This window comes from Ambystoma mexicanum, chromosome 9 (genome assembly GCF_040938575.1).
Source record: "Ambystoma mexicanum isolate Mex_15411 chromosome 9, UKY_AmexF1_1, whole genome shotgun sequence".
In the NCBI taxonomy this organism is placed as follows: Eukaryota; Metazoa; Chordata; class Amphibia; order Caudata; family Ambystomatidae; genus Ambystoma; species Ambystoma mexicanum.
In genome coordinates, this window is record NC_090931.1 from 736772507 (window position 1) to 736796127 (window position 23621).

The 23621-nt window shown below is 46.3% G+C and overlaps 1 protein-coding gene across 2 annotated transcripts in view; it reads left to right on the top strand.

Moving 5' to 3' along the window:
- ANKAR (ankyrin and armadillo repeat containing) overlaps positions 1-23621 on the top strand; it is a 1891262-nt gene that overhangs the window by 604685 nt on the left and 1262956 nt on the right. For both annotated transcript variants that reach the window (XM_069615641.1, XM_069615642.1), the window contains exon 8: positions 19526-19570. In XM_069615641.1, the coding sequence (XP_069471742.1) occupies positions 19526-19570 (45 nt within the window). The remainder of the gene's footprint in view (positions 1-19525; positions 19571-23621) is intronic.

The window sequence follows — 23621 nt, forward strand, 5'->3', positions numbered from 1 at the left end:
AGACAGAGGCCTGGAGACCCATTAGTCGCATCAAGATTGAACGTCTCTTGGTCGGCGAATTTAGGTGCCCGAACGTTCAGGGAGACCAACTGTACCTCAGCTATCATCCTGTTCCAACCGTACCCATCCTTGGAAGCCCAACAATGACCCCCTCCCCCAGTTGTATTAAGGACTCTTGTGTGCCGCCACCATACCGCAACTTACAAGAAAAAAGTAAAATCCTCCTCCTAACACCCACTAAACTTTCAAAGCCCAACATAAAGGATGTCCTATCCACTCACCGGGCTCCTCCAAACCGCCCTGGGTAACTGGGACTTGTTTCCAGCATCCCACCAGCTCCCTCCCCCGGATTATCTTCCTCATAATAGAAACCCCCAAGAAATCTTTCATCGTGGAGGGATATCAGCCATTATCTATCTCATGGATGGAATCGATTCCCCTGCCAAATTTAAAAATGTCAGACCCATGATTGCAGCCCCCTCGGGCCTCAGTTATTGCTGATCAGGTGGGAGCCGCGCTTCAGCCTCCGTTGCTCCTCCCTTTTGGATGCAGATGTTCCATCTTCCATCTCTCTCTCTCTTGGGGAGCGGCGTAGCACTCAGATTGTCGCCTCGGTCAGCTTCTCGGTCTTGAGGACCAGTGACATATTTAGGATTTCTGCTGCCCTAGGCCCAAATACGTGCATGCGTCCCCCACCCTCCAACTTTACTCCACCTCTGCCAGACTCTGCACCTTCACCAGATTCCGCCCCTTCAACAAACTCTGTCGGTGGTGTACAAACAATGCCTGTTCACTCCCATTTTGGCTCCATAACATTATAAGGACGTTTTTGAGGTTGCAGGGATTAGAAAGTTATTGCTTCCTCTCTATTAATGCAAGGCTGTAGCTAAAAGAGTGTTTTCAGATCTCTGTTTCCCAAGATTTGGAGGAAGGCAGTGTGTTCTACAGTTGCGTGCACTAGAGGCAATTGTTTTAGCTAATTGTCTACTTTTTGGTTAGGTCCGAAAACAATCTTATATAGGAAGTGATAAGAACATAAGCTATCTGCCAACTGGACACAAGTGAGAGAAGGTTGGAACGAGGAATTTTGGTTTCAATGTTAATATATGGTTTCTCTCACAAATTGCCTGCTGTCACTCTTGAGAAGCACCTAGACTGGTCTGTAATATTAATGCAGCACATCTTATCAAAATGTTGAATAAAAAGAACTCAACCCCCTTCTCGTGGGCAAAATGGAAATATGGCAAGTTAACTGCTGCAGGTGATGTAACTCCAATCCCTTGGGCTGGAACGCCATTAAAATATAGCAAAATCACAAGTGAAGTTTGTAAAAACTCTGCTTGGGCATACACATCTGAGTAAAGACAGTTGGAGAAGGTTCTTGGAACCTTTGGCTGTCCATTCTTATGGTGTTGTAATGGATAATGGCGACCCTGAGCATTCAGATCTATGTGATTACTGCGCCCGTTTCAACCCCACTTTCACCCCATTTATATGCAGGGGGAGACCCCCCACAACCTCCCTTCATCCATTATATAGTGTACCCATCCCACCACAAATATATGGGGTGAAAAGGGGGTAAATAAAAAAGGCATTTTCGGGGGTCACAGTAAACGGGCACAGTAATTGTATAATCCTGAACATTCATTTGTGGGAATCGACAGCATTCCTCATAGCTGCACAATACAGGCACCTTTTATAACAAATGAAGGTACAAAATGTTTACATCATTGCTGTTTGTGCCATTGTCGAAAATACCCAACACTCCAAGAGTAAAATTGAGCGATGTATTACAGTTGTGGGTGTGATTTAGGCTATGGGTCTTGCCAGCTTGTGTTTAAGGTAATTTAAAATGTTTTGACTCCGTAGAGTTGGTTGAACTGTACAGTACATAGGAACATTTTGAGATGTGTGGGTATAGATATAGAAGTCCTGCTGTCGTTTGAAGTACTGTTTCACAGTAAAGGTCCTACCTTGTATTTAAAATATAATTCATGTAAAGATTACTTACAAACATCACAGTTATGCATTGTGTGGCATACTTTGCATTTGGTTCTCCTGGTAGTACTGAGCGTGCATCAGAATGTCATCAAAGACACATGATAAACCCTGCAGGGATGCCATTTGCCTGCTTAGCACTGAGCAGCTTCTGTAAAGATGGCTGAATTGATATCTTTACAGAACACCACCTTTACAGCTGTGAACAACATATTAATGTTGTTAATATGTGTACCATTAACACCGTTTTTGTTCTCAGCCTTTTATGGCTTTGGGTATCTTATTACAGGCTTCTTGATGCGCGTGTACGTTTAGATTTATTCTTTGCCATTTTAACTTCTTGGGAGGAAAATGAGTGCTTGCTTCTGAACATCATTTTAGTGCCACCTGTGAGAACTCTGTGCTTGACTTAAGCGTAGGCATGCGTTTAAAATTGTAAAATGATGCATTATTTTTTTTTTGTAAATTTATTTTCAGTTTTCTTGCAATCATTTTACACATAGCAATCAACAAGTCAGTTGATACAGTCCTTCTTGGTGAACCTTACAAACGATAGACATATGTGTTTGAGTTGAGCATTCATCAGGCAAATACCCGTCTCACTCTCCCCTCCTTCTTCACCCATTTCAACTTTCCATGCAGTGCGTAATGTTCCAGACTGCCTCTATTTAGGTTGGCCTCAAGTCTGGTGTTATCATCAATTCATTGAGCATTTGTCCCCAATCTAACCCTCTTCCTTCCTCCCCTTCTGTTTCATCCTGCTCATTCAAAATCTCTACTTCGGCTATCCCCCATTGATGCGCATCTTTCATCCAAGCTTGTACTGAGGGCCCCCCTAGGCTCTTCCAGGATATTGCTCTCTTGCGTTTGGCTAATATGAACAGGAACTTTACCATTGTTTTCCTTGTTTTAGCTCGTTTCCTTTCAGGCAACAATCCTAACAAACATTTCCGGTGTGCATTAATATGTACTGTGCATCCAGGATTTTGATTTTGCCACCACCTCCTCCCAGAACAGTTTAATCTTTGGACGATCCAATGTCATATGCCAGAATCCTGCCAACGCTCCCCCACAGCGAGGACAACCATGTGAGTGTTGTGGGTTTATCTTATGAAGTCTAGCTGGAGTCATGTACACCCTGTGCAAAAGAATATACTGGATTAATCGAAACCTTGCATTTGTAGACACCTTCTTAACTTGTTCACAAACACATGTCCATTACTCCTCTGTTATCTCGTGCCCCACGTCTTGTTCCCATTTTTCTTCTATCCCCGGTTTCGGTCTCTGATTCTGTTCCCTGATCCCCCTGTACAAAGCTGAGATAAATCCTCTGCTCCCACCCACATCTAACACCTGGCGCATATCCGGCGCCTCAGGAGTTTTATTCCATAGCTCTGCTAATCGCTTCACCAATTGAGCATACCCAGGAAGGCTGCCCTGGGCATACCATCCTGTTGTCTCCACTGCTCAAACATTAATACTTTCCCTTCTATATAAAGGTCCCCCACCCTGGTGCAGCCATTACTACGCAGTTTGCCAGCATCCACCTTTTTTAGTATCTCCCTTATGACTGGGTCAAACTTAAATGTCAGGTTCGGATTATACATCTGTGGTCGGTGTAGTTTCCCGTGAAGGTCTCTCCAAATTTCCCTCGGGACTGCATATATTCTACGCGCCCCCACCATACCCATTGGGTCCCATAACAACTCAATCCCCTCCCTGTTTCTCAGAAGTCCCTGTAGGAACCTCTGTAAGTCCCCTTCTGGTGAATTTCCCATGTGGATAACCATCTGCATCTGAGCTGCTATAAAATAAGCTTCAAAGTCCGGCATTGTAAGTCCGCCATCTACATGAGTGTGTCTAATGCCACCCACCTAGGACCCATACCCATAATAGTTGCCCAATTCTCACACCCAGTATTTTTGAAAAAGATTCTGCTATGAGATTATCGCTGGGAAACCGATGCTTCTGCCCAGCACAGTACTTGCCCAGTTACACATCCTCCTTAGCCACGTCCCTTGACTTCAGGTGCCCGTTGCCAATAAAGATTGAATGGGACGGATCACTCTTGTGGTCCTCATTCAGCACTGTAGGGTAATCCCGTTGCTTTGCCTCACTGCAGCACTGCCTATCTTCCTAGGTGATTATGATATTGCATCCTCGATCACAGCATGGCAAGAGTGATCGAATACTGAAAGAAAATGTTTGCCCTCCGTACAGAAACACAGACTGCAGAACCAATGGCATCCTCCTGCCATCATTATCTGAACAGCCAATCAGGTCGTGTTTACATCAGGAGCCACTGCAACACCACCCACAAATCAGTATATGGACAATTTGACAGCCATTTTATAAAACACGTATCTTTAACAAAACTTCTTTATTTGGCAAACCCAATACATTAACATATGGAACATAATCTGAAAGATCCAGTAAATATTTTAAAAAGCATCAATTAAGTGAAACAACTTAAAAATAATATTAACAGATGAAGGCCGCCATTTTGGAAGTAAAAATGGCTGACAAATCCACCACACAGTAGAAATTGAGCCAAAGAGTGCAAAAGGAGGTGTGGCTGGAAGGAAAATGGGTGGGAATGGGAGGGAATTCCTATACATTTCACTTAGCAATGGGCGTTAAATGGGTGGGACACATAGTCAAACTACCATGTATCCATCCTCATATGCCAACTTGCATTGAAAAGCTTTATAACAAACCTGCATCTGAAGCCCCTGTTTCAAGCTCTCATGTTAAAGCTCTTGTTTTAATGACAATAGTTTTGGCTTTATAGGTAGTGCTTTCAGCGCCACCTATTAGCCAAAACAAAAAAAAAGATCTCTGGGTTCCTTTCCCCAAGAAGATAACACAGTTCCATAAAGAGGGCCTTGAGGTTCCCTTGCTCAGGGCAGCAACAAAGTTCATAAAGTCTCAGGTTTTCCTTCCCCAAGACATCAGCTTGCTCAGCTCGCCAACTTGTACTTAGTCTCAGTTTCTTAATATTCAAAAACCAGTGCCAGGTAACTTTACAGTCCTTCTGATTTCTTGACAGTTCATACAGATTGATTGCTTCTGCAACACTTCGGCAATCTCTTTCATACACTTGGATTTGCTGTCTGTATATTTCTTTGGCTTTCACAGATAGGGTATTCCCGGTCTAGGCGCAGTTGTCGGACCACTCCATCCACCCATTAGAGGTCACGCAACCGGTTCCCCTAGGCTTGCTTGCCCACACAGGTTCTTTGGTAACTGCAAAAACAAAGAGGTGATGGCTGGAAGGTTTAGAATTAATCTTAACCTCTGGCATTGCTCTGGGCAACCCTCCAGACCATCGGTCTTTGCCTGCCAAGCCATTACAGAAGGGGTAAGACCATATGCAAATCAGGCTTGGTCCCATCCCAAAAGTGGCAGTCCAGCCCGAACTTTGGTAACTGCACCTGTATTCTGGTTCACACTCACTTCGCTTTCTCCTTGCCAGTCTTTTGGGTTTCCCACAACCTTTTTTCCTCGTTGCCACTCTTGACTTTGCGACATTGAGTTCCTTCATACAGTTCACTTCGTGGTGCTCTTTCCTTCACCACATTGCTCACATACTCTTCAGCAATATTAAATACTTGCTTTTCACTGCATTTCATAAGATTTGTTCTTTGCTTGCTATATATTGTACGTGTAATTCACATAAACTTGTCATCAGTTCATAGATTTATCAAAAGCTTTCATATGCTTGTCAAAAGCTTTCTTTTTAGTTCGGTATTCAATAGTTCAAAGCTCTTATCCTTTTGCTCACAGTTCATTGTATTCATATTATTCATCACAACCCTTTAATTTGGGTTTCCGATAACTTGCATATCATTTTTTGTTCAATCGGCATTCACTTTTGCGGAACATGGCGTCTCCCAGGGCGGTTGCTTTCTTTTCCTCCGCTCCGCAAAAACACGTTCCATTGGATTGAAAGGCTGCGCTCGCACTTTGCTCTTCTCACTGTGAGTTGCCTGCAGCTCTGTTCGCTTCCTGCAGACCCTGCCGGTAGCTTGCAGCTATCAGATTCCTTCTGTGCCCTGCAGCTCCTGCTGCGGGCACTTACCAGTGAAGCTTCCACCACTGTGGCCCACCCAGGCCTTTGCGCTACAGTTCCTTCTGGATACTTCCCGGCGTCCTGGTTTCCTGACAGGACCCTACTCGGGTGCCTCCTCCTCCACAGGATTTCTCTTCCCTCAGGCTCGCAAGGCTCGACCCAGCTTCTCTCCTGCTGGTCTCCCTGTTCTCCTTGTCGGCTCTACCTTTTATGCACCTGCAACCATTTGACAGGTTGCAGGTGAGAGACCTCAGGCCCAATTGCCTGACCATAGTTAGTGGAGTATTCCGGACATGTCTGACCCTTACAACAGTATGTAGGCCTCTTCCTCGTCTCAGTACTACAGCGGTGAAATTACATGTTGGTGTGCACTACTCCTAGTTGCCTCTTCCCCGTCCCAGTACTATAATGGTATGAATGAGGGGAAATGGTTTGCAACAGCTTATAAAGGCAGGGGGAGGAGGGTTGGTTCTCACAAGGAAAAGGGGGATGTTTCGCCTGTGGACCTCCTCTTCTTCTCCCTCTTCCCAGTGTTCCTAGATTGCTGATGTTGTCTGGTGTTATCCCGGCCAGAGGGAAAAGGGTAACAATATCCCATAAATGCGACTGGGACTGAGGGTTCATCATGGAATGGAAATGGGGAATACTGCATCTCACCCAAGGACATCCCACTAACATTCCCCAAATCTCCCCTACCCAGGTGATCCTCCCTCGCATTTCCACCCCCAGGGTTGGGATCCAAGAACGATGGCCCTTCCCTGCCCACCTGAGCAGAGGATAATGGGGAGAAAGAAGTGAGGATGGCCTTAGGTTCCTCACACCGCCCAGTAAAGTATAATTAGAAGAGTGGTTCTCTGCATTTTTACTGTGTGGTTGGTACATAGATGTGTCAGTAATGAAGGGACTGGGACACACCAAGGTATCGGTTTTAATTATACTTTTGATATTAGTACATTTTGGGTGATGAAACAGGTGTGCCCTGCTGTTGAGACATGTGCTAGAGAAGATTAAGGACAGTGGCCCTCATTACAACCCCGGGGCTAAACCATGGCGCTATTAGCACCATGGTTGGTGCCGGTGTTGTAACGAGTCCACCATGGTGGAATGGGGAAATACCGCCCCATTCCAAGGTTGGCGGGGCGGTAATTCCCCATGCCGCCATGGCCCTTCCCCATTCTTGCCCCATAGGGCTCAATGGGACTGGGGAAGGCGCTAATTACGGCACCGTAAATTACGGTGCCGTAATTAGCTCCTAGGTCCCTTTGCGGGTTGGTTTATTAACGCCTGCTAAAAGCAGGTGTTAAAGTGCAACCCGCAAAGGGACCTCGTAATCAGGCGTTAAGGGTTTAAACGCGCCGACACCTTTTACGGCGCCGTTAACCCCTTAACGCCTGGGTTGTAATGAGGGCCAGTGTCTCCTTCTCTTTATTTTCCCTAGGTAGGCGGCTCACCTCCATTCACTAGAGCAAGCTAGCACATAAGAGGGACAGTAGAGTTCTTTTTGACAGGGTAAGCCAGTAATTAGTCGTTCTGTCACAGGTTTTCATTTGAAGTATTCTGTCTCATACTGTGTGTCTAATACAAAACCAAGATCACATTATGTCTTGTATAACAGTGGAATTCTCTTCTGGACGTAACATAGTAAACATATAACAACAAACGTTGGTAAACCCGCCCTAAAGAAAAAATGACGCACTACTTTGCAACACATATGGCGAATAATGAGGTTGAAAAAGCTGTGATAGTAACAGACAAGTTGATGAAATTTTGCCACTAGATAACAACTCTGTTACTTGATCTCTGCTACAATCTGCAGAGAGAAGTAATAATACACACCCTAGTTTGAACAACACACAACAAAAGAGGTGGTACTTATTCGGATGACCCAAGTGCCTCACACAATTTGAACTAAACTCTTGCTCAGCTTTTTAAAGACTCCTCAGACATCCGCCGCCTTCTCGAAGAACTTGACCTTGATGTCCTCGGTCGCACTGAGACATGGTTCACGGCCAGCTCGGTCCCAAGTTTTGACACTCTCCTCCCTGGCGGCTACAACATCCTCTCTGCGCCCAGGTCCAATCGTCTTTCCAGATGTGGTGTAGCCCTGATCTTCCCTGAGTGGATTCCTGCCTCTATCATTCCTACGCAGGCCTACTCCTCTTTTGAATGCCTCGTCTGCAGGCTCTCTCTCTCCTAGCCATTCCCTTACTGTGGCTACCATCTATCAGCCACCTGGTCAGATCTCCTCCTTCCTCTCTAAACGGGCAGACCTTTCCTCTTCCCTCCGGGTCTTGACTACTCGACTCCTCCTTCTTGGAGACTTTAACATCCTTCCTCTGGACTCTTTCGCGACCTCTGCGACTCTCTCTCACTCTCTATCCTCCCCTCTGGTCCGACTCACTCTGCAGGGCACTCTCTGGTCGTTCTGATTTCTACAGACCTTCCCCTTTCTATCCTTTGCACCACCCCCCTCTCTCCTGGAGTGATCACTTTCTCCTTTCCGCCCAGCTCACTCTCCCCAACCCTCAGGCCAAGCCGACGCCAGCACTGCAACCTACCTTCTCTATTATCCGACCCATGAAGCGTGTCAGTTGAGGCTTTCACTGCCACTTTCTCTCCCGTCCCCCTTCCGCTGACTCACACCCTGACACAGCCCTTTCCATGCTCCACTCTGCTATATCTGACACTCTTGATGTTCTTGCCCCTGTCATGAGGATCCACTTGAAGCCCAAAGCCAAATGCAATTCCTGGTATGACACAGACCTCATCACCCTTAAATGCAAGTGCATGGTGGCTGAGAGGAAATGGCGTGCTTCCTGTACATCCTCTGACAAACTGGCCTGCCGCCTGCTCCAAAGGCAACATCTGCTCTCTGTCCACACCAAGAAGAGAGCCCTCATCCAAGCCCGCATCTTTGCGGCATACATCAACTCGGCCAAACTCTTTAAAATCTGCAAGGAGCTTGCCAATCCTGCTGCAGTCTCTACCTCGCCTGTCCCCTCCCCGGCCCTCTGCACGAACCTGGCTTCTCATTTCATCTCTAAAACTCAGGACATCCTGTCCTCTCTACCTTCCTCTCCTCCTCCTACCTTTACTCCCCTCTCTTCATCTGGCCCCTCTGTGTCCACCTCTCTTCCCTCCTTCTCTGCCTTTCCCTGTACTCCCCAGACAAGGTTTCTAGACAGGTCCGATCTATGAAAGTCTTGTCGAAACAGGTTCTCCCGTGTTCCTCTAAAACCATCAAGGACCACACTGACACCCTGGCTCCTGCTTTGGCTGACTTCTACAACCACTCCTTCGCCGCTGGAGTCTTCCCATCACCCCGAAGCACTCCCTTGTGCACCCTCTTCTTAAGAAACCCTCAGCCGACCCCTCCTGAACCTGCTAACTACCACCCAATCTCCATCACTCCTTTCCTGGGCAAACTCCTGGAAAAGCTGGTCATCTCCCAGCTTAATCTTCACACCGAATTGGTTGGTTCTCTACATGACCATCAGTCTGGATTCAGAGCTGCCAGAAGCATGAAAACTGTTCTCCTGAACATCTGTGAAGACCTGCTCTCCAACCTTGACTCCAAAACCCCCTGTGTCCTCATCTTATTTGATCTTTCTTCTGCCTTTGACACGGTCAACCATGCCATCTTGCTCAACCGTCTCCATGACAACCTGGGTATCACCGATCAGGCCATGGCTTGGCTGACCTCTTTCCTCTCAGATCGACCCTCCCAGGTCCAACTTGGGTCCTTCCTCTCCTCTATTTCTATCTCTACCTGTGGTGTTCCCTAGGGGTCTAACCTATCTCCCTGGCTGTTCAACCAATACCTGGCACTTTTTGCCCACCGCATTGCTGCTCTCTGCCCCAACTTTCAGTGCTATGCGGACAACACTCAGCTCATTTTCAGGCTCCCTTCTGCCACCTCTTCTCCTTTTCTCATCTTTGACTGTCTGTCCGCTATCCAGGAGTGGTGTGCCACCAACGATCTCTGCCTTAATGCCAGTAAGACTGAAATTCTCCTCATTGGCACACCTGCTCCCTCGTTTCCTGTCGCTCCCTGGCCAGCCTCTCTTGGCCCTCTTCCTTTTCCCACCTGTGAGGCTAAAAACCTTGTGGTCATCTTCGACTCCACTCTCACCTTCTCTCCTCACATCTCTGACGTCTCTAAGAAGTCACACTACCAGCTGCCACTCCTCGGAGGTATTCTTCCTTTCCTCTCCTTCCCCCAGAAGCTCACTGTCTCCAGTGCTCTGCTTCTCTCTATGCTAGACGACTGCAATAACCTCTTTCGAATGGATTGTGTCCTCCCACGTATTCCTCATCTTGTGATAATTCGTTTCGCCAGCTTCGCTGCATCAGAAAAACATTTCATCGACCGCTTTGACTCCCAAGACTGGGTTTAAGAAGTGTAATGACTGTGGATCGAACATGTCCATCACCAATCCTCACTGTATCCGTTTGTGGTGTCTGGGCTCAGACCATCGAACCGGCGACTGTGGCTCCTGTCAGTCTATGACGGAGAAGGCCCTCCGTGAGAGGAAAAGTAAGTTAGCGGTGGGGCGGGAGGCGTCAAAGGGCTCTTCGAAAGCCTTATCTAAAAAACATAAAAAATCATCCGACTCTAAGGAATCGGAACGCCATAAAAAGCACTCGAAGAGATCCCGATCTCGTAGCAGGTTGAGACCATCTTTTCCGTCTTCCTCTAAAAAAGCTCAAAAGGAGACATAGATCTCCGTCGTCATCGTCCGATTCGTCGACAGAATTGGTTCGATGTCCGACTAGATCGGATTCCCCTTCAAAGTGGGAGAGCTTTAGAAAAAGAATGTTGCAGGTCTTTCAGAACGCGACCTTGACCCCCTCGAAGAAACCTCAGAAAAGCCAGACCCCGGTCGCTCCTTTGGACGAAGCAGGGAAGTCGGGAACTACAACGGTTAAGCCTAGTAGTACCCATAGATCTCGAGTCGACAAGACGTCGAGAGATCCTCGAGGATCGAGTGCCTCTCCGATTCCTCATAAGAAACAAAAATTGTCGAAGTCGGGTGCAACTTCGTCGACGCCATCGGCGCTGACTGCTCCGACAATGAAGCCTTTGTCGAAGGCTTCGTCGAGTGTGTCGAAGGTTCCTTCGACTCCCTCAAAGACTCCCTCGAAGAAAACACTGGTTCCTTCGACAAATTATGAGGAAGAAGAGAGAAGTTTTGCACCTTTACCAAGATCGGACTTCTTTAGGTCCATGTCTTCCATTTTTGAGGAATCTGGTTCAGATGATGAGGAGGTCACTCCTCTTGGAGTAAAATATGGGACTAGACAAGTTCCAGAGGAACTGATAAATCCTGAGACAAAAATGAGAGATCTATCTGAAACTCTGCATTCTGCTAGTGGTGTGGACACATCACCCGAATTGGAGTTTGCTACACCTGATCCTGCAGAACATGCAGACTCAGGGTATAGGAATTTGATGAGTAAGGTGATTGAGTATATGGGTTGGGGAGGAGCCTCCTCTACGTTTGAACAAGACGATATGACGGATATTATAGTCCAAGGACCCTGGAAAGATCCAGTTCTCCCCTTTCTTAGGGCATTGCAAAGAACAGTTGAGAAAAACTGGGAAAAACCTGATAGCATTGCTGCAGTAGACAGCAATCTCCCCAAAAAGTACAGAACTTCCACTTCTGACCCAGAATACCTGAGTAGACACCCTACTCCAGAAAGCATGGTTATTCAGGCAGCTACTACATCCAGGCAGGCAGCATACCCAACCATACCTCCGGACAGGGAGGATAAAAAGGTTGATGCCTGGGCTCGTAAAGTTTTTACGTCGGGTAGCATGGCCTTGAAATCTACCAATGTCACCTGTACCCTGGCCAGGTTCACACATACCCTGTGGGAATCCATTTCGGCGGCGGCTGAACATATTCCAGAAGGCGAGGAAAGGGAAGGCTTCCTGAATATAGTCAGTAACGGTAAAGAGGCAATGGGGGAATGCCTCCAGTCTGGACTGGATACTGCTGATAGTATTAGCAGATCCATGGCATCAAGCACAGTGCTTCGCAGATTTGTGTGGTTGAGAAAGTCGGGATTTGCACCAGATGTGTAGACCAGGCTTCTCAACATGCCCTTTGATGGCTCGAGGCTGTTTGGTAGTAAGGCTGATGAGAGCCTGGAAAAACTACAGACCGCGAAAGCGGCAGCAAAGTCCCTTAGTGCCTCCATGCGACAGCCTCAGAAACCCTATTCGGGCTCATCTTTCTGGAGGGGTCGTCCTTTTCGATACTACTCCTCTGTTGGTAGAGGAAGAGGACAGGCTTTTCAAAGGGGCAGAAGAAATGTCACTCGTGGTGGACGAGCAAAGACCACAAAGCCATCTTCAGGAACGGCATCTATGCCCTCAGCTGCTCCTACAGCCGCCTCCAAATCTCTCTGAGGTCTTATCATACAAAACACCTGTGGGAGGCAGAATCTCTCAACATCTGGAAGAATGGTGAGGCATTACTTCAGATGCATGGGCACTGGAGACAGTAGCTCAAGGATACTGCCTACCCTTCATAAAAAGACCTCAAGATCATCCACCAGGAGCCAGCTCTACCAAAATTCCAGATCCGCTCCTTTGGCAGGAAATTATAACCCTGCTAGAGAAAGGTGCAATAGAACATGTACCTGTAGCGGAGAGGAACAAAGGCTGGTACTCCCCCTATTTTCTCATCCCCAAAAAGGATGGAGGATTGAGACCCATCTTGGACTTGAGAACATTAAACAAATTTCTCAGGAAGGACAAGTTCAAGATGGTAACCCTTTCTTAGATCCTTCAGGCTCTCCAACTCCAAGACTGGTTGGTATTATTGGACCTTCAGGATGCTTATTTTCATGTGCCAATCCATCCCAAGCACAGAAAATACCTGAGGTTTGCAGTTGGCAGTTCTCACTATCAGTTTCGAGTTCTGCCATTCGGGCTGACCTCCGCCCCGAGGGTTTTCACCAAACTGATGGCGGTAGTGGCAGCGAGTCTCAGGAGAGGGAGGATTCATGTATACCCCTGCCTGGACGACTGGATAATCAGAGCACGTTCTCCAGAACAAGCTCAGGAACACCTGTCGATCACCTGCCACTTCCTCCACAACCTGGGCTTCTCCCTCAATTTCAAGAAGTCCCACATGGTACCATCCCAACAACTCCAATTTATCGGAGCAGTCTTGGACACTTCCTCGGGGAAAGCCTCGCCGCCCGAGGTGAGAGCTCTCCACATCCAGCAGATGGTAACAAAATTCCAAAAAGCCCAGCATCTACCGGCCTTCGATTTCCTGAGGTTGCGCGGCCTCATGGCATCCTGCATTTTTCTGGTGCCAGAGGCCAGATTGAGAATGAGATCCCTCCAATGGGCCCTCAGAACTCAGTGGTCCCAATTCACGGGGAATATGTCAGATCTTCTGCAAGTCCCGAGCGCAGTTGCTCAGGATCTATCATGGTGGGCTTGCAACACCAACATCCTCAAGGGAGAATCTTTTTGGCAACCATGGCCGGAGATAACAGTATTGACGGATGCCTCACTCACAGGGTGGGGAGCACACACCAACGATCTGACATTCAGCGGACATTGGTCTCCATCGGAGTCCAGGTTACACATCAACCTTTTGGAGCTGAGGGCAATCATACTAGCTCTGAAGGCCACCCTGCCCTCCGTACAGAGAAAGAATGTCCTGATAATGACGGACAACACAGTGGCCATGTACTACCTCAACAAAAGGGGGGGCGTAGGATCACTACCTCTGTTCAGAGAGGCGATGCAGCTCTGGTTCTGGGCGATCCAAGAGGGAATCTCTATCGGCAGTTCACCTAGCCGGAGAGCAGAACACGGCAGCAGACTCTCTAAGCAGGTAGAGCACAGTCTCCCGCGAGTGGGAGTTAGCTCAGGAAGTCCTTCTGGAGATCCTGTCCCTTTGGGGAACCCCTCAAGTGGACCTGTTCGCAACCTCGGTAAACCAAAAGTGCGATCAGTATTGCTCAAGGGAATTTCCTCCGAGAGGAGCTCTAGGAGACGCGTTCGTAGTGGATTGGGATTTTCCCCTGCTGTACGCGTTTCCCCCAGTCCCCGTGATTCCTCAAGTAATCAGCAGGTTGAGAAAGTTCAGGAAAACCATGATCCTAATTGCCCCGGATTGGGCCAGTGGGACGTGGTACCCGGACCTTCTGGACATGTCCATCTGCCCTCCAATACGTCTTCCACAAAGAGAGGATCTTCTCTCGCAAGAGGAAGGTTGGGTTCTCAATCCAGAGGTCAACACGCTCAACCTTCATGCATGGTTTCTGAGAGGTGGAGATACAGGGATTGGGACCTTCCGGGTGGCGTAATGGAGATTTTGCTTTCGGCCAGGAGGCCAGCAACAAAATCTTTGTACCGGTGTCGTTGGAATAAATTCAGTAACTGGTGCCAGGATAGAGATGTGGACCCTTTTCAATGTGGCACACCGATGGTGCTTTCTTTCCTGTTACATCTAGCCAGTCTGGGGCTCCAGATCGGAACAATCAAAGGATAACTTGCTGCGCTGTCCTATTTTAAGCGCTCCTCAGAAGAGGTTTCTTACTTTAAAATACCATTAATAATACAGTTCTTAAAAGGACTTACAAATGTATATCCACCAATACCATTTCATGTTCCAACCTGGGATTTGAATTTAGTTCTCAAATTCCTAACATGTATACCATTTGAGCCTCTGCACTCATGTCCATTGAGACTTTTAACGCTAAGAACTGTCCTTCTTGTGGCATTAACATCAGCCCGCAGGGTTAGTGAACTACAGGCTCTCTCATGTAAACCTCCATACACCACTTTTTATAAAGACAAAGTGATTCTAAAAGTAAAACCATCTTTCTTACCGAAAGTAGTTTCCGACTTCCATTTGTCGCAGAAAATTGTTTTACCAACATTCTATCCTCCTCATTTGGGAAAAGAAGAGGAGAGGTTACATAGGCTGGACCCCAATAGGGCTCTCAGTTTTTGCATTGCAAGAATGTCAAAATTACGTCAAGACGACCAACTTTTTGTGGGATACACAGGTCGTAAATTGGGGTTAACAGTGACAAAACAGGTTGCCAGACATTTGGTCGAAAAAAATTGGTCGACCAGACAAATGGTCGAACCAATTTGATCGAAAACCAAATGGTCGAATTTTTATTTTTTTTATTTTAACCCTTTTTTTTTTTTTGGGGGGGGGGTTCCCCCAACCCCCTTTTTTTCTCTAAAAACCCCTTTTTATACTAAACGAAAACCCGAAAAATAAATATATAAATAAAAAAAAAATTCGACCATTTGGTTTTCGACCAAATTGCGTCGACCAAATTGCAGTCGACCAGTTTTTTTTCGACCAGTTGACTGGACACCACAAAACAAACCATATCCTGCTGGATTATTCTAGCCATATTGGAATGCTACAGATTAGCAGGAAAAGACCCACCGGATGGGTTACATGCTCACTCCACAAGGGGAATGGCTACTTCGGCGGCTTTGAAGAGGGGAGACCCTGCAAAAGATATTTGTTCAGCTGCAACATTGGCATCAATGCATACCTTCATCAAGCATTACTGCTTAGATGCCTCACCCGCAAATGAGGGAATTTTTGCTAGAGCAGTACTTCACTCTGTACATGAAAACAAAAACTAGCACTCCCACCTCCAAATTGGTCACTGCAATGGGAATCTATCACAGGATGAGGAATACGTGGGAGGACACAATCCATTCGAAGAACAAGTTACTTACCAACTGTAACGTTCTTTCGACTGGATGTTCCTCCCACGTATTCCTCATCGACCCTCCCAGCCTACCCCGCAGCACAGTTTATATTTTCTTACAATTTCCTCTCACAATGGGCCTATCGATCACAGCATACGCCTAGATGTTCCACGCTGTCCAGTCATTTGGTCGAAAGACATTTGGTCGAAAGACAAATGGTTGACGGAATTTGGTCGAAAGACAAATGGTCGAATTTCTTTTTTATTTATATATATATTTTAGGTTTTCGTTTAGGGAAAAAAAGGGTTTGTTAGAAAAAAAAGGGGGTTGAGGGGGACCCCCCCCAAAAAAAAAGTGAAAATACAAAATAAAAAATTCGACCATTTGTCTTTCGACCAAATGGTGTCGACCATTTGTCCTGTCGACCTTTTTTTTCCGACCAAATGACTGGTAACCTGTTCTACGAGTATTTCCTCGAAAAAACAGAAGTGAAGCCAACGGGCGCGGCTCGAGCCATTTATACCATCGGTGACGTCGACACGGTACGGAGCCCGTCCAGGGACATTCGACGCCACGACCTCGAGCACAGCGCCCTCTGCCGAAATGTTTTTTCCTTTGCAGCGAAGCTGGCGAAACGAATTATCACAAGATGAGGAATACGTGGGAGGAACATCCAGTCAAAAGAACGTTACAGTTGGTAAGTAACTTGTTCTTCTAAATCAACCTGCTTCTACTCTCCGCCCTCTGCAACTCATCCAGAACAGGACTGCAAGACCTGTCCTTGGCCTCAAGCCCAGGGATTGTTTCTCTCCAGGACTGAAATCTCTGCACAGGCTCCCAGTGGCTGCGAGGATTAAGTTCAAAACCATCTGCATTGTCCACAAGGCCTTCTGGGGGCTGGGGCCTCATTACCTCCAACTCTCTCTTCGTAAATATCTTCCTTCTCGAGGTCTTCGCTCATCCGCCTCCAACTCCCTCAGGGTCAGTCGCTTCTCCAAGCAACGAGTTGGTGGTAGATCTCTTTCTTTGGCTGGGGTCTCCCTCTGGAACAGCCTCACTGCCTTCCTGAAACTCGAGGAGAACCATCTCCGGTTCCGGAAGCACCTCAAGACCTTCGTCTTTGCTTCTGCCTTCTCTCCTCCTCTCCCCTGCTAAACTCCTGACTGAAACTGTACTCGTCACCTGCCTACCCTCTGATCTCGGACCCAGGTCCCCTCTCCCGCCAGCTGCATTCCTGCACTGCCTCCCGGGCAACTCCGGCACTTGGGACTGTTTCTGTATCCCTACAGTCCCCCCAGGTCTTCACACTTGATGTTTGCACTTACCCCTGCACTTGCAACTAGCTGGCCGCACTTGTACCTACTGTTTTTATTTATCTTATTTATTTTACTGTTGATCCTATCTTTTGCACTGCCCTCTTCCCCTCCCGCCGCACTTTTCCCTCCCCCCTTCCCCTGCACTTGCACGATCTCAATGTCACCTGGCCTAGTAAGATCGTTGTCTGCCTTCCCGCTGTTCCCCCTCCCTTGCCTCGTCGCGCCTTGAATCACTTGTGTATAGGCGCATTATAAATGCCATATCATAGCAAGACGTTGGGGCACAAGAGCCATTTACTGAGGCTAAAACTCTGAATTAGAATTCTTAGAATGACCAGTTTGGAAAATCCTTGCAAACCTTACTTCCTACTGTAAGGGTGTAGAAGGAGGAGACTGACACACAGGTGGCATGCTTGTTGGCATAGACTTGTATTTGGTAAAATAAATAGGAAGCCTATCTCTTACTAACTCTAAGAGGGATTTCCCTGCCTCAATTAAGGAACTAAGGATATGGTCAGAATGTCCAAGTAAATCAAAAGAGTCCACTGTCATGTGTCAAAAGGCTTACTTCTATCCCTCACACTTGTAACTATGAATAAATAGGAAAAGGGGCTTCTTTGTCCAGGGGAATGACTCCCTTCCTCTGGACAATGTTCTGTAGCTCCATCTTCCAGGGGAACCTCACCTGTGAGAATGACTCACTTCTCCGGGTCTCAGTTCCTCTCAGGTATGCAAAACAAAGTTCCAGCTTACAGTGTTGTAAAGTTCTTATCTCAAACTCAAAAGTTCCAACTCAAACATCATTCCTTATTGCCCATAGTTTCCTCCCATCTCCAGGTGTCTTTTTCTCAATACTTTTGCTGTGCCAGAGGAATGACTCCTTTGCTCGGGTCCTCTATTTGGTTTGACTATGCACAACACCAGGGGGTATGGTTTCTCTCCTCCGCCCTCCCTTGGTTTCACCATACACCACATCTGGTCTCCCTTAGGCTTTTTTCACACTTCATGAATGTTGGGGGTATGACTCCCTTCCACAGGCCCTTTTCAGGCTTATTCACAGTGCCAAGGGAATTACTCCCTTCCCTTGACCTTCCTCAGGCTTCTCACAATGTTTACAATGCCAGGGGGAATGACTCCCTTCCCCTGACCTTTCTCAGGATTTTCACAATGCCAAGGGAATGCCTGTCTTCCCTTAACCTTCCTCAGGCTTCTCACAATGTTTACAATTCCAGGCGGAATGTCTCCCTTCCCTTGGCCTTTCTCAGGCTTTTTGCAATGCCAAGGGAATGACCCTTGGCCTTCGTCAACCATCTCAAAATGTTCACACCGTAAGGGAGAATGTTTCCCTTCCCCTGGCCTTTCTCTGGCTCTTTGCTTTTTGCTAGTCAATGCACAATTGAGGCACTCTTCCTCTTTCACTTGGGGGTCCTCGACCCTGTCTCTTTCACTCTGTATCTTCCTTACTATACCTCGTTCACTCTCCTGCCCTTTCTCCAAAAGTTCTTATGCTTAGACTCAGGGTCCCAGACCCTCTTACAGTGCCTTCTCGTATCCCCTCTTAGGACCTTGGGCAACCTCTGTACCTTCAATGGGATCTCTGGGTCCTCTGATTTGGTCCCAGTCTTCCCCTGGACTCCTAGAGCTCTTTGCCCTGGCTCTGCAGCACTGCCCGGGATCTTGTCTGCGCGTCTCTGCATGACTACTCTGTTCTGCGGTTTCTCCCGACATGGCTTTCTTCCCCCTCTTCTGTTCTCAGTCTGCCTTTGCATGGTGGACCTCTGCAGCTACAAAACCCTATTCAGGAGCCTGTCGGAGTGTCTTTGCTCGACCGTGCAGTTCGCTGTGTTCTCACGCCACAGCCGCCTTCTTCGGTTCTCGGTCTGCCTCTGCACAGTGGACCTCTTAGGGATGCTCTATCTTCATCCAGGACGTCCCGGTCTCAGCCTCTTTGGTCGTGGGACGTCTGCTTCGCTCGTGTCACCCCCAGGGAGAGTCCAACAACTGTGTCAGCCTTTCCTCCATCTTTAAGCCACTGGGTATTTGAAAGCTAGAATGTTCACTTTGGTTCTGATGATGATTCATGCTGGCTCTGCGCCACCTCTTCGTCTCAGTATATTGTAATGGGCATTCACTGGAGTCAACCCTACTCTTCCCCGTCACAGTAATGGAGTTTTCACTGATCTTACAAACATAAATAATAGACGGTACTTGACTAGAGGGAGGTAAGGAAGGAGGTGTGTGTGTGTGTGTGTGTGTGTGTGTTTGGAATTCCATGTTTTCCCCAGGTCCTTACTAGTCCCATGGGGGGAGGGGCGGGGTCCTTCCCCATGAGATCCACCTGCTGCATATCAGTGTTGGCACATAAAAAAGGTGAAAAAGTACAATGTGTCATTGAGCTGAAACTATGTATTCTCTTTTCAGAAACACATTCATCGCAAGGCAGTGAAATTGATGAGCGAATACCTGGTGAGTTAAATTCAGAACACATGACTATGGATTGTAAACTGAATATGTCCAAACGTGTTGTTTCGAGAATTTAATTCGAGTTTACTCTCTTTTCCTCCTTTAATTCTCCACATTGTTAAAACATTTTATTTATCTAATGAGTGTAAACCTACCACTATGAGCATAAAACGATGCATAAAGACATCGAAAAATAGGAACAGAGTACGTCTTCATCGACATTTTTCACATAGGGTCAAACTAGAATGTATTGAAAAGCCCAACTAGGTTGCTGTGGAGTTGAAAGGTAGTTCTAATGGGGTTTGGCAAAGAGTAGCAACTGGGATTAGATAAGTGTGTTGTTTTTATTTTGTGTGCAAAGCTAAAAAAGCTTCCTCTGGAAGAGGAGACATTTGAAATGGAAGAGTGAATTTCCCTTTTCTAATGTTTTGCTTAACAAGATTAGAATTGACTCTACTACCTAGAATATATTGTTGCTGTTAAAACCCATATTTTTTATTTTTTAAGTTTTTATTTGCATTTAATTGTATAACAATTTTTACAAAACGGTGCCTTTCATCAGATCATCAACAGCGTGTCTAGAGTCCGTATTCCTAACCTCATATAATGTCCCTGTTCATTCACTTTTTCTGCCCATCTCGTTCTCTTAAGCCAGGCCGATTTGCTTAAAAAATGATACAACTGCCACTGTCCAGCTTGTTTTCTCACCACTCATCAGGCATGTCCACCACTCTTCTTCCTCTGAAGTGCTTGCTTTTCCCAGGATTTTGATAAGGTTGGTTTCTCAAGCTCCTTGTGTTCCTCTGCATGGCAGCAGTACATAATGAATTGACTCGACCGGTTTGGACTTGCAAAATCGGCATTCACTCATGTTAGACTCCCCTCTGATAGCCATGATCTCATGTGTCCATAGCAGGTTTAGTCTAATTCTCACGAAGGTACGTCCCAATTTCTTGTCTGGAAACTTTTTCAAGTAGCCTCTCACCTCATCGATTTTCATTAGGTGCATAGGTGCATTATTAGTTAATTTGTAAGATGCTGCATTTTCTTGCGTTTTTGTCCAGTCCAGTTCTTTCAATGTTTTAGCCACCTTAACTGGGTTCCCTATCAATGTTTCCTTTGTCAGGGCTATTACGTCAAGGAGATTTATACTCCCCTCTGCCCAAGTCGCTAATATTTTTGTCTTTCCGCTCATCAGCTTGTTTTTTAGAATCTCGTGTATGTTTGCTCTGGATTCCATGATGATTTTTCTAAAGAGTCTCATAGTCTTCCTTGCCACTGTCCCCTTCAACGATGTTAGGCATAGCTCTAGCCTGATTAGGGAGATCGGTGTTGATTGCATGAGGCCCAGCACTTTCCTCCAGAATACTCCTTCTAATCTATCCCAAAGCTAGCTCGGGATTTGGGGCATCGCTTCCGTGCCGTATTTCATGGAGGGGACCACCTTGGCTTTAAAAAAGGACATCACCGGGATCAGGGAGTATCTCCCGAACTTCCTGTCAACCACCTTCGCTTGACTTACCAGCATCTTCATTTTGGCTATTAGGGACTCTTGCATTGGTAGTTCGATGCTACTGTTGCTGAACATTTAAAGCACCTCACCTTTTCTATTTTTTCTTCATCCACATACCATTTTCCTAATAATTGTACATTGTACAATTTACACCATGTATTTAACATCCGGAATGTGATTAATAAGCTTTGATCTAACGCAATGTTTACCTCAGGTCTTGCCATAAAATAAGGATAACGCAGGCTAGAATAGTGCAATGAGTCTTGATTCGATTAAAGACAAGGAGGTGAGCATTTTGCTTTATCTTTCTTTACTTCAACTCTTCATCCGCCACATTTAAAATGTTGAACAAAATTAAAATCTGGAAAATACTGCACAAAAAGCATGTTGACTACAACTCTGGAGTAAATTGTCTGTTTTAAGTAGTTCATGAACTCCACCTTTCCACTAATTCAGTCACTAGACCTCATTGCGGGTTGGGCAGGAAATCGGCAGAATTACCACCAAACACATTCACTGTTAACACCACTCATTACCGTAGGTCTTACCATGGGATTTTAGGTGTGGAAAATAGCTGTAAATTCCAATTTTTGGAGTTCATAGTACTCCCTGGGGATTTTGGAGGAATTACTGCAAGCAGTATTATGCTGCAGTAATTCCACACATTGTTTACCTTAAAGTGGAGGATTTACTTCCAGCATAATGCTGGAAGTAAATCCTCCACTTCATGGTCAAACTCGGATTTTGGCAGTGTGGTACCAATGGTGGTAATTGCATTACTGCCAAAACAAGTGTCAGTAACAACATTTATTTTACCACACCACCAAACTCATAATGAGGCCCAGCCCTCTAGATACCCCACTTCTTGCCCAGAGCCAGCTCTCCTCCTTTGATTTGATGAGTGGCCTCTGAATAATTACAATCCTTTCATTGAAACTCTTCTGGCATGCCTAAATCTTGCAAGACTTCCTCTCTCCTGCCTGAAGTATTTCCCGAACACACGAAATCCAAACTTCATTGAACATAGCTCTGTAGCTGCTTCTCTAAAACTGTCTTTCAGAACCAGGGTCTTCTGAGCTCATTTGCAGCTGTCACACTTTCCTCTGTTTTTCACCTGCCAAAAAATAAAACAACTTTTCAGAGGATGGGCAAACAAACGAGATCAACATTAAAGAGTCGTAAATGCCATAACCATCCCGAATTGAAGTATCACCTTCATTTAGATAGATCCATCTCTATAGGGATAATGCTTTTCTCCAATAGAGGCAATACTCCCTGCAGTATTCTAGTCTGGGTAATCATTATTAAATGGAAATACCAGAGGCAAGAATATTGCCAGTTCAAAGCTTATTAATCACTAAAGAAGCCACATTATCAAATGAACATTCAGCTAATTTCACAATATCTGCAAATCTAGCTTCCATAGTGAAAGCCTTAGGTTAAATGACACCCCTGGCCGAATATGCTCCAAACATTCTCATGTCTACCATGTCTGTTTTTGCTTGCATCATCACCCAGCACACTAATCTGGCCAAAGTGGGAGATGAAACGTATTTGGCAGAATCTGTCGGCTCTTGGACCCGTAGTGTAGCCAAAGATTTCTTCAAGGCAATGTCTCTCCGTGGCTAATAGAAAAGAGTACAGCCTCTGAGAGCAATTCACTAGAAGAGCAACACCAGATGAAACATTCACGTAAATGCAACTTTGTACGAAGATCCCCAAAAGCACAGGTAGTAGCAAGCGTCTTCCTATAAAGGAAAAACGCAAATAAATTAAGCAGAAAATACAAAAATCTGAACACTTCCCCAAAGGAAAATGAAAACTGACCTGTATGATTAGGCAGACTGAATGGCTTGTGCGAAAGTGGAACTGAATATGGAGGAAGGAGGGTGTCCCCTGCAAGAGAGCAGATGAGCATTTAAGGGAATTTAGGAAAAGAAGAAACAGTACGGAAATTCACCCAGAGTTACAAGAAGCTTACCAGGTACAGCATCGTGAGTTGGTGGAACATGGATTAGGTGCTGAAGTAAATGTCCATGTATCAGGAGTCACTAACCCGCCGGCACGAGGACACCTAATGACTGGGTTGGCCAGTATCTAGTCCCAAAGCAGCCACCGGACCCGATGGCACGCGGACGCCTAAGCCAGGTCTCAGCAATCCGGAAATCAATACCTGGTGAATTGAGACGAAGCAGGAGGAGAAGTAGAACCTGTTCCAAACTCAGTGGAACAAAACGTAGAGTACTTGTTCCATGAGGGCGAAGTACAAACAATAGCAAACCAGACATCCGTTAAACATTCTGTGTTCGATATCCAGACGGGCAGCGTGGTACTAGGGAAGAGGCAAGGACATCTGTAATGTAGATGCCAAGGTCATATCAATATGCTGGCAAGTGAGGCACAGAGGAGAAGGCAGAATCAGTCCAGAAAACGAAGCATCAGGTCAAAATCAGCAAGGAGATAGGTATCACAACCAAAGGGGCAAGACAAGCAAACCAGGAGGCAGGCAATGGTCAAAGAAACAAATACTGCAACAAGAAA